We start from the raw sequence: 14200 nt of genomic DNA, 5'->3' as shown, positions 1-14200 counted from the left end.
ACTATAACAGTTATTTTTAAAAACAGTGTTGTTTGAGTAAATGCAATTTATAACCACTAGATGGCAGCAGAAGACCACTAATGGGCTCATTCAGCAAATTGAAACAGTACTTTTGAAAAGATTTATGAATTCATGCCTAAACAATAAAAAAACACTGTTACAACATTTTAAATCTCACTGAGTTAAAGTTTTCCATTTTGTTCATACAGACTTATCAGTTTTTAAAATTTAGCCACATTGTGATTACAGTGAAACCTGAAAATGACATCCAAACTCTTAAAAACTAGTTTAATCATTTAAATTCAGTGCGTGTGTCTGTCTGTCAGCCTATTCTCCGTTTTGGATGTGTTTAACTTTCATCCATACATCCAGGTTGGCTCAGACCACCTCAGAGGCCTTAATGTGCTTGAACCCCGTAAATGCTGCTTGCAGCTTTAATTATTATTATTATTCTTTTCCCGAATGAATCGCATTTTTGTTAAATGCGAAGATCTTGAGTTTTCTTTGAAGGGCGTGTCCGTGGCGGCCTGGCGAATTTCGATGATTCGCCACGAAAAATGAAGTTGCTATAACTCACACATACAATGTCCAATCTGCCCCAAACTTCAACATCAATGTCTTTTTTGTGGTCAGTCTAATCTAAAGACCTGTGTGATGTTTAGTTGTGAAGATCTTGAGTTTTTGTTTAAAGGCGTGTCCATGGCGCCGTGACCAAGTTCGATGTTTCGTCATGGGAATAAAAGATGTTATAACTCAGGCATAAAGTGTCCGATCTTGCCAAAACTTCACATGTGTGATAAGGGTCCTGGCCTGAACAGATCTGAAGGCCAATATTCCATTGGGTGTGGCAAAATGGCTCGATAGCACCACCTATAAACTTTCAACGGAGTGCATATGCACATTCAATGGAGTGCGCCTCGAGCTATTTTTCACGTACATGTACAAAAATCGGTACACACATGTAACACACCAATACCTACAAAAAAGTCACATGTTACGAAATCCGAATCCCATCAGGAAGTCGGTTATTTAGAATTTTCTCTGCAAAATTGACGTTGTTTTTGCCATTTTCAGGGGTTGTACTTTAACAAACTACTCCTAGAGATATATTCAGATCAACACCAAACTTGGTCAGTTAACATCTAAAGGCGTTTGCGATGTTAAATTGTGAAGATTTTGAGGTTTCGTTAAAGGGCGTGTCCATGGCGGCCTGACAAAATTCGATGTTTCGCCATGAAAAAGGAAGTTGCTGTTACTCAGACTTACAATGTCCAATCTGCCCCAAACTTCACATGTTATATAAGACTTCTGCCCTTAACAGATCTACATGCCCATATTCAGTTATAGTCATAGCGCCACCTGCTGGCAACAGGAAGTGACATGTTGTATGCTGTGACAAACTACTCCTAGAATTTTTTTTAGATTAATGTATTTTTTGTAGTCAGTCTAATCTAAAGGCCTGTGCAATGTTAACTTGTGGAGATCTTGAGTTTTTGTTAAAGGGCGTGTCCATGGTGTCATGACAAATTTTGATATCTCGCCACAGCAAGAGAAGTTGTTGTAACTCAGGCATAATTTGTTCGATCTTCCCCAAACTTCACATGTTCGATAAGAGTCCTGCCCTGAACACATCTGAAGGCCAATAGTCCATTATAATGAGAGCACCACCTGCTGGCAACACAAAGATTGGCACAAATATGGAGTAAACTTTGATATATTCCACTTATATTTATGAGTTTAAATGCATGTTTCTCACCGTTTACCTATTTACTAAAGCCACTCGCTGCCGGTGAGCCCGTGTGCGAGGGCCCGTTCATCGCTGCTTGCAGCTTTAATTTATTATGCAATTATCAAAACAAAAATGGCTCTAAAAAAATGGCACTAGCTTGCTATAGTCTTTTTTTCTTATGATTTAAAAATCTTTCTATGTGTACTGCATTAAGCTTACTGAGACTTGCTATAGCTCTTGCTTATCATTGCTCTTTTGTTGATTTTGATTGCTTCCATTGTCCTCATTTGTAAGTCATTTTGGATAAATTTCTGCTAAATGACTAAATGTAAATGTAGTTTAGTACTCACATCTCTATCATATATTTTAGGATTTTTAAGTCCATTTCAGTACAGATTTCTCACCACGATTAGCACTACAAAATGTGTAAAATAGTGTGCAAAATGCAAAATCATCACTGTTTTCATACTATTAAAGAGGTAGTTCTCCCAAAAATGAAATTTGATGGATGCCCTGGGGGTAGGCAGATAACAAAGTATGTGACTGTTTATTCAGTAGAGAAACTGAGACTCTAACTGAAACCGTTGCAGTCTATCGTGGATGAGAATCACGGCTAAAACATACAATAAAGCTAAAAAAACACATAAAACCAAATTAAATCCGTTGGCTTCTGCAATACATTGTGTAAAGACATTAAACGATCGGTCTGTGCAAGAAACTTAATGGTATTTATTTTTTTACCTGTGGTTCACGCAATGTGCAAACTTTTCGAATTTCCTGAGTGCGTTCTCAAGCAGGCATGTGAGGAGGCTTCTTGCCTAAGGGGAAGTCATGGCCTTAATGGTTAGACAGTTTGACTCATAACCCTAAGGTTGTGGGTTCAAGTCCCAGGCCAGCAATAACATGACTGAGGTGCCCTTGAGCAAGGCACCAAACCCCCAACTGCTCTGGGCGCCACAGCATAAATGGCTGCCAACTATCACTATGCCCACCTATCTCTCAAGTGTACCATTGACACTCCCAGTTGAGATTGTACATAGTGTCTATGGTTCATTTGAGAGATAGGTGGCAGTAATGCACTTATAAATCTGTGATCCACCATAAAGCAAGACGACTACGTCTCACACACCTGCTTGAGAACATGCTTAGGAGAGTTTGAATAGTTTGCACATTGCGTGAATCAGAGGTAAATATATATATAAAATGTTCAGTTTCTTGCTCGTGTTTTGTGTCTTTACACACCAGTGTATTGTCACAAGCCACGGTTTAATTTGGTTTTGTATTGTTTTTTTTTTATTTTATTATTATTATTATGTGTTAACCTTGATTCCCATCCACGTACATTATAAAATTCACAGATTGTTTGTTAAAAATCTCAGTTTGTGTTCTACTGAAGAAAAAGTCACTTGGATGCCTTGGAGGTAAGCAGATAAACATCAAATTTTCATTTTTGAGTGAACTATCCCTTTAAGATACCTTAATACATGCATGTAGTATGTACTTCTAGTAGTTGTAAAGCATGTGAGTGTGTTAGAATTGTAATGAAGTGTTTGTAAAATGATAGATGATATCAATCTAAGACATAAATGCATCATATTGATGAAACTATCATATTGTGATCTATGTACACAGGCAGTCAGTGGAGATATAAACGAGAGAACTTTAGCCAATCAGATGGTGCCAAAGGCTTCTGATGTCATAGAGGAGGCCCATTACAATGAAGATGATGAGGTGATCGGTAAAATGAAGAAAGTCTGTCTCCAGGATGAAGGTAATGAGCTTTTACTGCAGTTATAGTGTTACAGATAATTCTGTTCACCCTTTGTCCAAGGGTTTGCCGATAAACACAATATTTTTATTTATATATATATAAATTCTCTCTAGTATGAATTGATAAATGTTTATACAATTTTTTCTTTAGTGACATTTTATAATATACTTTGGACAAGTTTGTCTCTTTATAATCCAAACTTTCATAACTTTTTGTTAGCATTTCATTGGTTTGGTCCAACCTGAATCAACAAGCAGAACTAACAAATATTGCTACAAGTGTGATTGTGTAACCCAGGTTACCAGTAGACCGAGACAAAATTAACTTCAAATTGAACAACATACAGTATGAAAGCTGCTAACCGATCAAGTATAACACTGTAAACTAGTTCATTATATAAAATAGAGAAATATAAAATATTGAATGTCATAAGTCCAATAGCATTATCTCCCTTTGCAAAGCCTCCAAGGAGAACGCATTTTGAGTGACGTCATTGAAACGCCCGCTATCGCTGCATTTTTAGAGATTAGCGCTTTCTAGATCTTTCCTTTTCTAGATCTTTCCTTTTCTCCGTGAACCTCTGACGCGAACGGATGAGTGTTCTGCTCTGGGAGATTTTAAGCTCCAAACTGAGTGAGAACTGAAGGTTCAGAAAGAAGCAATGTACGCTTTAGAGTGACATTTTGAGAACGTGTATCATCTGGAACTTCCCTGGTTCTTCCAATGTGCATGTAAATGAGTTTCTTGGCCAGGTTTTTGTTTTTCTGCTTTTGGTTCCATGTGAGTGCTGTGATGTTCAGCTGATGAGTGTGATCCATTTCTGCGTATGAATCATTCCTGGATTGCTCATCGGTGGAGTTGGACTGGCGAGCCGCCCATTTAACGAATCCCATGATTTCCCTGTTGAAAGAGAAACCGAAACTGAACTTGCTCATCTTTGAACGGTAGGAGTTGGATCACCCACCAATTCATTCTGAGTTACCCAGGACAGAATTGGATGACTCAGTTAAGCACCTCATAAACTTTTGGGACTGATTTTATGCACTGATCTGTTCCTTGAGAAAACCTCAGACTGTCAGACAAAATTCTGGAATTTTTACGTTCAAAGTGAACGTAATTGTTTTTTTGTTTTTTTTGTTTTTTTGACTTATCAAATTTTATTTAAATCTGTGTGATGTTATAAGGATCATTGTGCAACTAGTTGTAGGGCTGCAACTAACGATTATTTTGATAATCGATTAATCTGTTGATTTATTTTTACGTTTAATCGGTTTATGTACTTATATTTTATTTTTTCCATTTGTTCCCCAAGTAAATTTTTTTAAGAGATTTTAACCATTTTGCATCGTCATATCCTCATCAAAAATATACCTTGAGTTGTTTTATGTGTTAGTAATCCTTTGTCGAACTCTTCTGCAATCAAAACACTGACCCATACTCTAGCAAATTTCACAAGGAGATTTCGAATAATGTTTTCACCATGGCAGTCCTTAGAGCTCCGAAAGTAGTTTAACATCCTGAACAAAGCTTAAGGATTCTTTTAGAACATATTTTCACGAAGAATAAGGATAAAACAGAATAAAATTGCAGTTCATTGTATTTTATTATTTACTGGAAAACAGCTTTATAGCTGAAACTGTGAAATTGTAAACAATCCTTTGAAAAAAGTGCCAAAGGCATGAAACCTGAATGGAATTCACAATTTAAATTAAAATCCATCAGAAGGTTGTCCAGAAAAAAAAAAAAGAGACACAAAAAACCTGCTGTGTGAAAAAGAGCAGTGAATACTTAGAAAAAAAAAGTGCATTTCAAATATCTTTAAACATTTACCTCTCTCATTCAGTCAAAATTAGGATGCACGACTGAATTTTGAACTGGTAAACGACAAACTGATCACAGAACATGTTTGTAAAGCTTTAAATGTTAACTGTTAAAAAGCAATGTTATCAGCTTTTATGACTAAACATTTGCAAACAACATTGCACTGGAGAATCTGCACAAATAAAAGTCTTAGGGGCCGTTCACATATCGCGCCTAAAAACGCGTGGAAAACGCTAGGCGCACCGATTTCTCCTTTCCAAAGCGCTCGGGCAGTTGCGCCCCTGAGGCGTCTGCCTTTGCTGAGCAACCATGACGTGCTCTCTCCATGAAGACGCGGAAATTTCAGCAAAGGATAAATGGATTTGCAGCTCTGAAAATCTCTTGCATTAACTCTGCTACTAAATTTATTTCAAAATGGATATCCATATACAACTATGATCAGCTGTTCCTTTCATCTTGGCTGAGCTTTTAACGTTGTTATGGGAAAGGATGAAGCTGATTGGTTAGTTGTCACATGACCCGCGGTGCGCTTGCGGCATTCTGAAAAGTTTAAATGTTTTTGATGCGGTGCGGATGCGCCTGGAAAAACGGGCACGTCGCACCGCGTGCGTGTCGCGACCACATCGCTTCCCATTAGGAGCGCGCATACTGCACGTCTACATTGGAAATAACGAACTTAAGTGCGCAAAAGACGCAATATGTGAACGGCCCCTTAAACAGTTCAGTAGTGCAGAGTTTACAGGTTACTCTTCTTTTTTGAGAGCTCAAAGTAAAGTACTCCCACATCCCGCTGAATGCTGCAGAGACGCTGTTCAGGGAGGGGGGAGCGGGCGTCCGATGCAAACAGAGTTTTTTGTTGTTAGAGTTTGTATTCGTTTTTCACGCCCACCGAGCAACTTTTCAGTTTTTGAATGATGTACTGAGCAAGGCATTTAACAACGGAGCAACAAATGTGTAATTTAGTAACCTTCAACCTTTTAGAAATAATAATTTACAAAAGTCTTTACAGAAGTCTGAAAACTATACAACGTCAGTTCAACGATAATTGGAATCTCTTCCCCATTGGTTGTATGATGTAATGACAGAAAAGAGACGGGGTCGAAATACAGATAAAGGAAAACTTGGTTTAGGAAGAGATTTTTCTGCTGACAATCAAAATATGGATGTCATGGAGACTCATTCCTACGCTTGATGCAGTAGTCCAGAGCTAAAGTTAACTCCGATCCCAGGTTCGGAGCCATGCACGCCAGATCCCAAGAAAAGTAAATCAGAGCCAACGCTTGCTAAGGTACAGAACAACATCGTGCAAATATTGGTGGAGAAAATTTATCAAAATACCAAAACTATACACGATGAGATCAAACAAAACAGAGAATGCATACTCTTTAAAAGAAGCTACTGAATTTCTCTTCAAAGAGATGCATGATGTTAAGAAAGACATTGTGACACTCAAAGAAGCTAACGAAGAACATCAGAAGAGAATTTCAGAGTTGGAAGAAAGAGTGAATGAAGCTGAAAGGTACCAAAGAAGATGGAATCTAAGGCTTTATGGTCTAACAGAACAAGAAGGAGAGAATGTCAAACAACGAGTGATTGACATACAGTTGAAACCAGATATTTACATTCACTTCCGAACAAAACACAAAAATTTTCATTTCTTTTTTGTCATACATTAAATCAGAGTAAACTTATTCTGTTTTAGATCAATAAATATTAACATATTTTTTGCATTTGTTAAATGTCAAAATCGAGCGAGGGATAATTTGTATGTATTTTTTTTTATCACTTTCATCAAAGTCAGAAGTATACATACACTTCCTTAGTATTTGGTAGAATTGACCCGAAACTGTTTCACTTGGGCCAAACGTTTTGGGTATCCTTCCACAAGCTTTCTACAATAGTTTCCTGGAATTTTGGCCCACTCCTCTTGACAGAACCGGTGCAACTGGGTCAGGTTTGTAGGCCTTCTTGCTCGCACTTGCCTTTTCAGTGCCGCCCACAACTTTTCTATGGGATTGAGATCAGGGCTTTGTGATGGCCATTTCAATACCTTGCCTTTGTTGTCCTTAAGCCACTTTGTAACATATTTGGAGGTATGCTTGGGGTCATTGTCCATTTGGAAGACCCATTTGCACCCAAGCTTTAACTTCCTGACTGATGTCTTCAGATGTTGCTTCAATATATCCACAAAATTTTCTTTTCTCATGATGCCATCTATTTTGTGAAGTGCACCAGTCCCTTCTGCAGCAAAGCATCCCCACAACCTTGTACTACCACCCCATACTTCACGATTGGGATGGTGTTCTGAGGCTTCAAAGCTTCGCCCTTTTACCTCCAAATATACAGTTTATCATTATGGCCGAACAGTTAAATTTTTATTTCGTCAGATCACAGGACATTTCTCCAGAAATTAAGATTTTGTCCCCATGTGCAGTGGCAAACTGTAGTCTGGCTTTTTAAAGGTTGTTTTGAAGTAATGGTTTTCTCCTCTCATAGTAACCTTTTAGCTCATGGTGGTACATGACTCGTTTTACTGTGGATAATGACACGGTCTTACCAGTTTCAGCTATCATCTTTACAAGGTCTTTTGCTGTTGTCCTGGGGTTGATTCGCACAGTTCGCACCAAAAAACGTTCCTCTCTGGGACTCAGAATCCGTCTCCTTCCTGAGCGGTATGATGGTTGTACATTCCCATGTTTTTTATACTTGCGTATTATTGTCTGAACAGATGAACGTGGGACCTTCAGGCATCTGATCATTGAGACGCCCTGCGATTCAGTGAACGAGCCGTTTAACATCAAATCTGCGCTGGATACTAATATCCACACTATAGCGAAACACTATCAATTAGCACAGTAACCAGTTCGGCAGTTTAAGACATTAACTTGTAAGCACAAAACACAAGATACTTCTCTTTTCAATATGAATAAGGCTTTATTAGATAAATCTAAGACATATAAACTAATCTAACACATAAACGCACGCACTCACACATTCACACAAGTTGCAGGAAGAAGTTAGGGAAAGATGAGTTTAAGAGAATGGAAATATGGAATCCCAAGTTTACAGCAATATGTTAAATTGCATTGACATGAACAACCATCAATCACATAATTAGCCCTCGCATTGAGTTCCTCAGTGAGGTTAAAATTATATTAGATACACCAGCAAAGGTCACAGTCTGGAGGTAAAGTTACTTGCGTCTCCTGTGAAAGAGTCTTGGTGAAAGGGCTATCCCGAGGTCGTTGATTGGCTGGAAGTTCAGTCGCTGAAGTGACGTCTTGGGGAGCCCGTGCTTGGGCGTTGGCTGAAGCTGGAGTTGTGTGGCTGGTTGGAGTTGAAACGAGCAGACGAGGTCGACGTTACAAAACTTAACTCAAAACACACAATTCTCAAACGGAAAAGAAAAGAAATAAAGTTTGACGAGACTAGGTTGTGTTCCTTCTCATCGTGGCTAAGTAGCAGCAGGCGTGCAGGCTGAAGCACGCAGGAACCGCACTCAAAGAACAGTGATGACAAACAGCATGGCTAGAAGCTACAAGCTAGCAGAAGCATAGCTAGAGACTAGAACTAAAAGCAAAGATTTTACGATGTCCTCAGTTTTTAAACTGGCCTGTTGGCCACACCTCAAATGTTGTCTTGACCAATCAGATATTGTCTTGACTCGGGGGTATCATAAATCATTTGTTTATCTTACCAAGCATGTGGTCCGAGTTTTCTTGCTCTGGTAGGGTCTAATTTTTGACATGATTCCTATAACACGAATATGATATATTTTACAAATAAATGATTGTCAGGACAATATCAAGCAAGAAAATTAAATCACAGACATACCAAACACAATTATGCATCGTTAAGCTATGCCATAGTTATTAAAAAAAAAAACATACACAATAAGTGATTATAACATGATAGTCAAATGTGTGGGTTACACATAAATGAATATGGAGTGAAGCGATGGACTGATTCATTTATAAGTCTTTTTGAGTTCATTCTGGTCCATATATATGTACAAAAGCAATTTCTTTGTCATTCTCATGACAAAGACTTTTCTGTGAAGACAGAGGTTTAAAGCCCTTCCCCCCCTTAGGAATTTCAGTCTGGTTCTGCTGGGTGGGGGAAGTCAATGGAAGTGTTTAACTTGATCTCCTGGGTTTACATGTGATGTCCAGCGTTGCATTTCCATTACGAACAACACATTTGGCACCAAATTTCTCTTCTTTGAATTGAAATTGTAAATAATTGTTCCAGTGGTGTTAATGTTGAAAGCTGTTGTGTGAACAAGTTGGTTGGTCATCTTGCTTGGTTCTTGTGGCACTAGAACTGATTTATGACTTCCTGAGGAATTCGGCTCTCGTGTTTCAAACATCGCTTTGATAGACTCTTTCATTTGTCTGGTTCGACTCATTTCTGTTACATTGATGTAGACTAATATAAATTTAAAATACATCGTTTTAATAAATACAAATCAGCAAAACTGTTTCAAGTGATAGGCATTATTCAGTTAAAAGTATCAATGAAAAAAACATTATGTTGACCAGGTGGATTATTCATTGAAATCATGGAGAATGACATTTAGTTTTATTTTCATCATGAATGAAAGCGCACCATGTATTTACAGACAAACGAAATCTGCAGAAGTCTCTTTACTGCGGAACTGAACTTAAAACAGAAACGAAATCAATGTGTCATACATACAAAACGGAACTGTTTTAATAGCTGAAACGATATCTAAACGTTTTGCTATGTTCTGTCTATGCAAACAGAACAGCAGTAGGCTACATAGGCTAATAAATCAAGCGCGTCATCGTCACAACCATAGCCTTGTTTCCGCACGGAATAAAGTATTTTATTCTCAGAACATTTCAACTTTATTCTCCGACTTTATTTTTATTATTAATATTATTATTATTTTTTGCAGAGGTTAGATATTTCGACTTTATTCTCTGAATATTCCGACCTTAATCTCGGAGTTTCGACTTGAATCTCGGAAATTTAGATTTTTTTTTATTAAATTTTTTTTTTTTTTAACATGGCACTATATGTCGTCGTATTGATCTGTCATTTAGATCTGAGATGCGCAGGTCAGAGAGCAGCTTTAACGCTCAACGACTCATGAGCCAATCAGAAGTAGTTAAGGGGCGGGCCTCGTGTCTTTGTCAAATAGATTGATACAGGTTAAGGCAATGCTCCATGCGCGAAGGTGTTTACAATTGTGTCTCATATTTCTCAACTCAAAACGTAAGTCATGGCTATGTTTATGAAGCCAGGGGAAGACATTAAAGACATTGATAAAAGCAGAAAGAATAAATGGCGCTGGGCTTGGATTGAGGATGTGGGTAGGGACGGAAAGCCCTTTGGAAGCTGGTGTCAAAAACTCCGGCAACCAGGAGCATGCTATTGCACTGTGTGTGCCAGAAAACTAATGTATGGAACTAGCGGGAAAAAAGTACTGTCACGGCACGAATTAGACCCTGTTCACAAAGCAACAGTCAGAGCACTGCAACACACCTCACGTTTGCCAGGTTTACTCCATCTCACCCCCAAGAGCTTGATAAGGCCCATTAGTAACCGATTCATTCAGATGCTTGAAGTCTGCAGTAGAATGAATGAACTCCTGGATGTACTTGTGGTGCACTACTATCATGTCATGGACGCAAATGAGGAACACAAATACAGGTAGGCCTAATAAAACTCTTTTAATAATAAAAGGTGTAACAAGTGTGTATTTAATGTCTGTTATTTAGTTTAGTTATTTTTAGCTCGTTATTGAATGTACAGAAGGCCTAATGATGCAACATCTTTTAAGATATTTTTTAAATGGTTACTGTAGGTGTTAGGAAAATAGCAAATTAGCAGCATATTAAGGTAATAGGCTATATAGTTACATAAATGTGTGTGTGTGTGTACTACAGAAGGCTTCTTAATCAAGTGTTTGAGTGGCATGACCTCACAACTGAGGAAAAGGCCAGGATAGTAGTTCTTCAGAAAGAACAGGCAGCAGCGTCCCGGACGGGAACACAAGTTAACCAAGACCGAAAAGATCGGATGTCTGTGGTCATTTCAGAGTTCGAAAGAGTAAAAGTCATGACTTATACGGAGGTATTTTTTGTATGACTAGGCAAACTAAATGCAACTTAGAATGTTGTATTTGTTAAATATTTTTGTGTTTGAAGTCCACTAGCACCTGATCTAACAAATGACCTAAGTCATGATGCAATGAAACAGTCAGGTCTTTTCTACAGCAACAATAGCCAAATTAATGAGAATATGATCAACATTTAAGTACGATATTGTGAAGAACTATGTAACAAGGCATCAGTTTCCTATAATTTACTCCTGTAACATGAAAGTGAGTAGCATATTCAAAAGCCATCTCTGTAGTCTCATTAGTCTAATCTAATTTTTATTAATCAGAGGATGCAAGACCTAGACTTGATACCTAGAAACATATGTCACCTCAGAGGCTATACAGAAGCTTGATTTTTTTTCCATTGTGTCAGAAAGAAAAATGTATTGTTATACAGTTATCTTGGAATATATCAAAAAGTAATTCCCTCTATTATATGTATGACAAGTGTTCTGATCCAATTAATGTTTCGCTGGAAATCAATTTAGTTGTATTATTATTTAGTTACAGTATATATTGTGTTTTTAAATACATAATCATACTTTTGTTCATTTAATTGCTCAAATTGAATTATTTGTTGTTTTTTATATTTGCAGGGGTCCTTCTGACATTTCAGAGATTTGTCAAAGAGCTTCAACATGAAAAGCCAATGGTGCATTTGTTGCATGTGGAAATGGTGGCCCTTGTTAGAGAGCTCCTGAGCAAATTTATGAGACCAAAGGCTATTCCACTGAGTCACAAGGAGATTCTCAAGGTTGATGTACGGAGCAGGGATTTGCAACTGTCAAACCAGAGGCTCTCTGTTGGACAATTCTGCTACAATGCAATGAACAAAGCTCGTGTGGAGAGGAAGGTATGGGTTGGACATATCTATGACTCTCTCAGAGAAGGGTATATGAGGTCAGCAGAGTTTCTGCTAAAAAACCTTCCCCTGTATAACATCATATTAACATCACTCTCTGCTCTGACGCCGTCTCTAATTCAATTCGATGCAGTTGTTGGAGCATTCACTACATTAGGAGAGGCATTGCCAAATGTTCGGACCAATAAATGGTCATGTGCTTACATATTTAGAATTTGTAGAAAAATTTTCATTTTATATACCGGTTAAGGAGTATATGATGGTTATTAATGCCATCCCTTTAGAACTTAGGAAATTATTAGGAAATGATACAGTCGAAAAACTAAATATAGATTTCAATCTTAAATTGCAAGGTATAAATATAAAAGAACAAAAATGTAATAGCAATTATCTTAGAAAGATTTGCCAAATTTCTAGTGTTCCTTTAGCCATTGGTTTTTGGAGATCACAATTTCAAGATTTCTACTGGAAAGAAACCTTTAAGATCTCCAGACGTTTTTGTATCACAAATAAAATTAGAGAGGTATCATACAAGATTGTTCATCATATTTATCCTGTAAAACAGGTAATTGCAAAGTTTTGTAAAGATATTGACTTGAAGTGTGTTTTTTGTAAAGGGGAAAATGAGAGTATTGTTCATTTATTTTATGATTGTATTTATAGAAATTTATTTTGGTGTGATCTAGTTTTTTTTTTTTTTTTGTTAAACAAAGTATTAATATTGAATTGCAACTTAAAGAAAAGGATGTTTTATTTTTTTATGAGTATAGTATTGATTTCAAAATTTGGTATATTGTGAATTTACTCATTATATATATGGAAAATTCTTTATTCACAAATGTAAATGGACAGGGAAAAAAACTAATTTTACTCATTTCAAAATAGAAATGGGTCACTACCTGTATACTTTAAAATAAATAAGAAATGAAAAAGCCAAAAAAAAAAAAAACTGTAAGTTACTTTAAAGCCTTAAATCTATTTTTTTAAATAATTTGTTATTATTTGTATTAGTTTACAGATGTGTATTTTTTTATTTTTTGTATTGATTTTCTTCTCTTTTAAGCATTTGTTAGGGCCCGAGCACCGAGGTGCGAGGACCCTCTTGTATCTGCTTTGTTTATTATTAGGGCCCGAGCACCGATGGTGTGAGGACCCTCTTGGAATTGCTCCGTTTATTAAGGCTCAAGCCTGGAGGGCGAGAGCCCTATTGTTTTCCTTAGGATTATTTTTTATTATTATTTTTTATTATTATTATTATTATTTTTATTTTTATTTTTCTAACGTTACGGGGGCTTTTGGGGCCCTTAACATGCTTAAAAAGTCTTGAAAATTGGCACACACATTGGAACCTGCGGCCATTAGGGCCGGGCAGAGACTGATACACGGGCGTGGCACAGGGGCTCTACAGCGCCCCTGGAATATGGAGGGCCATATATCATACATACTTGTACGTAGACACACGAAACTCGGTACACATATAAAACTCATCAATACAAACAACTTTCGTATTGCATATCATAGGCTCCGCCCAACAGGAAGTTGGCTATTTAGGGTTTATTATTCAAATTTTTCGTCAAAGTTGTGGGGGCTTTTGGGGTCCTTAACATACTCAAAAACTCTTGAAAATTTGCGCACACTTTGGAATCTGTGGCCTTTAGGAGCCTGCAGAGGCTGGGACCCGGGCGTGGCACAGGGGCTCTACGGCGCCCCCTGGAACACAGTCAGAAATGTTGATGTATAGCTCACACATACTTGCACATATTCATATGAAACTCAGTACACATATAGATCTCATCGTGCCAAACAACTTTCGTATTGCATGTCATAGGCTCCGCCCATCAGGAAGTCAGCTATTTAGAGTTATGTAAAAAGCGCATGCTCTGGAAT

At 37.5% G+C, this 14200-nt stretch overlaps 1 protein-coding gene and 1 long non-coding RNA gene across 5 annotated transcripts in view; one reads left to right on the top strand and one right to left on the bottom strand.

The window, feature by feature from the left end:
- LOC127950697 (uncharacterized) overlaps positions 1–14200 on the bottom strand; it is a 371356-nt gene that overhangs the window by 90387 nt on the left and 266769 nt on the right. The gene's annotated exons all lie outside the window — the stretch shown is intronic.
- Positions 1–14200, top strand: part of dis3l2 (DIS3 like 3'-5' exoribonuclease 2) — a 249626-nt gene that overhangs the window by 138549 nt on the left and 96877 nt on the right. For all 3 annotated transcript variants that reach the window (XM_052547869.1, XM_052547870.1, XM_052547868.1), the window contains exon 6: positions 3362–3500. In XM_052547869.1, the coding sequence (XP_052403829.1) occupies positions 3362–3500 (139 nt within the window). The remainder of the gene's footprint in view (positions 1–3361; positions 3501–14200) is intronic.

This window comes from Carassius gibelio, chromosome B2, assembly GCF_023724105.1.
Source record: "Carassius gibelio isolate Cgi1373 ecotype wild population from Czech Republic chromosome B2, carGib1.2-hapl.c, whole genome shotgun sequence".
Taxonomy (NCBI): Eukaryota; Metazoa; Chordata; class Actinopteri; order Cypriniformes; family Cyprinidae; genus Carassius; species Carassius gibelio.
This window is presented reverse-complemented; position numbering and strand designations above follow the sequence as displayed.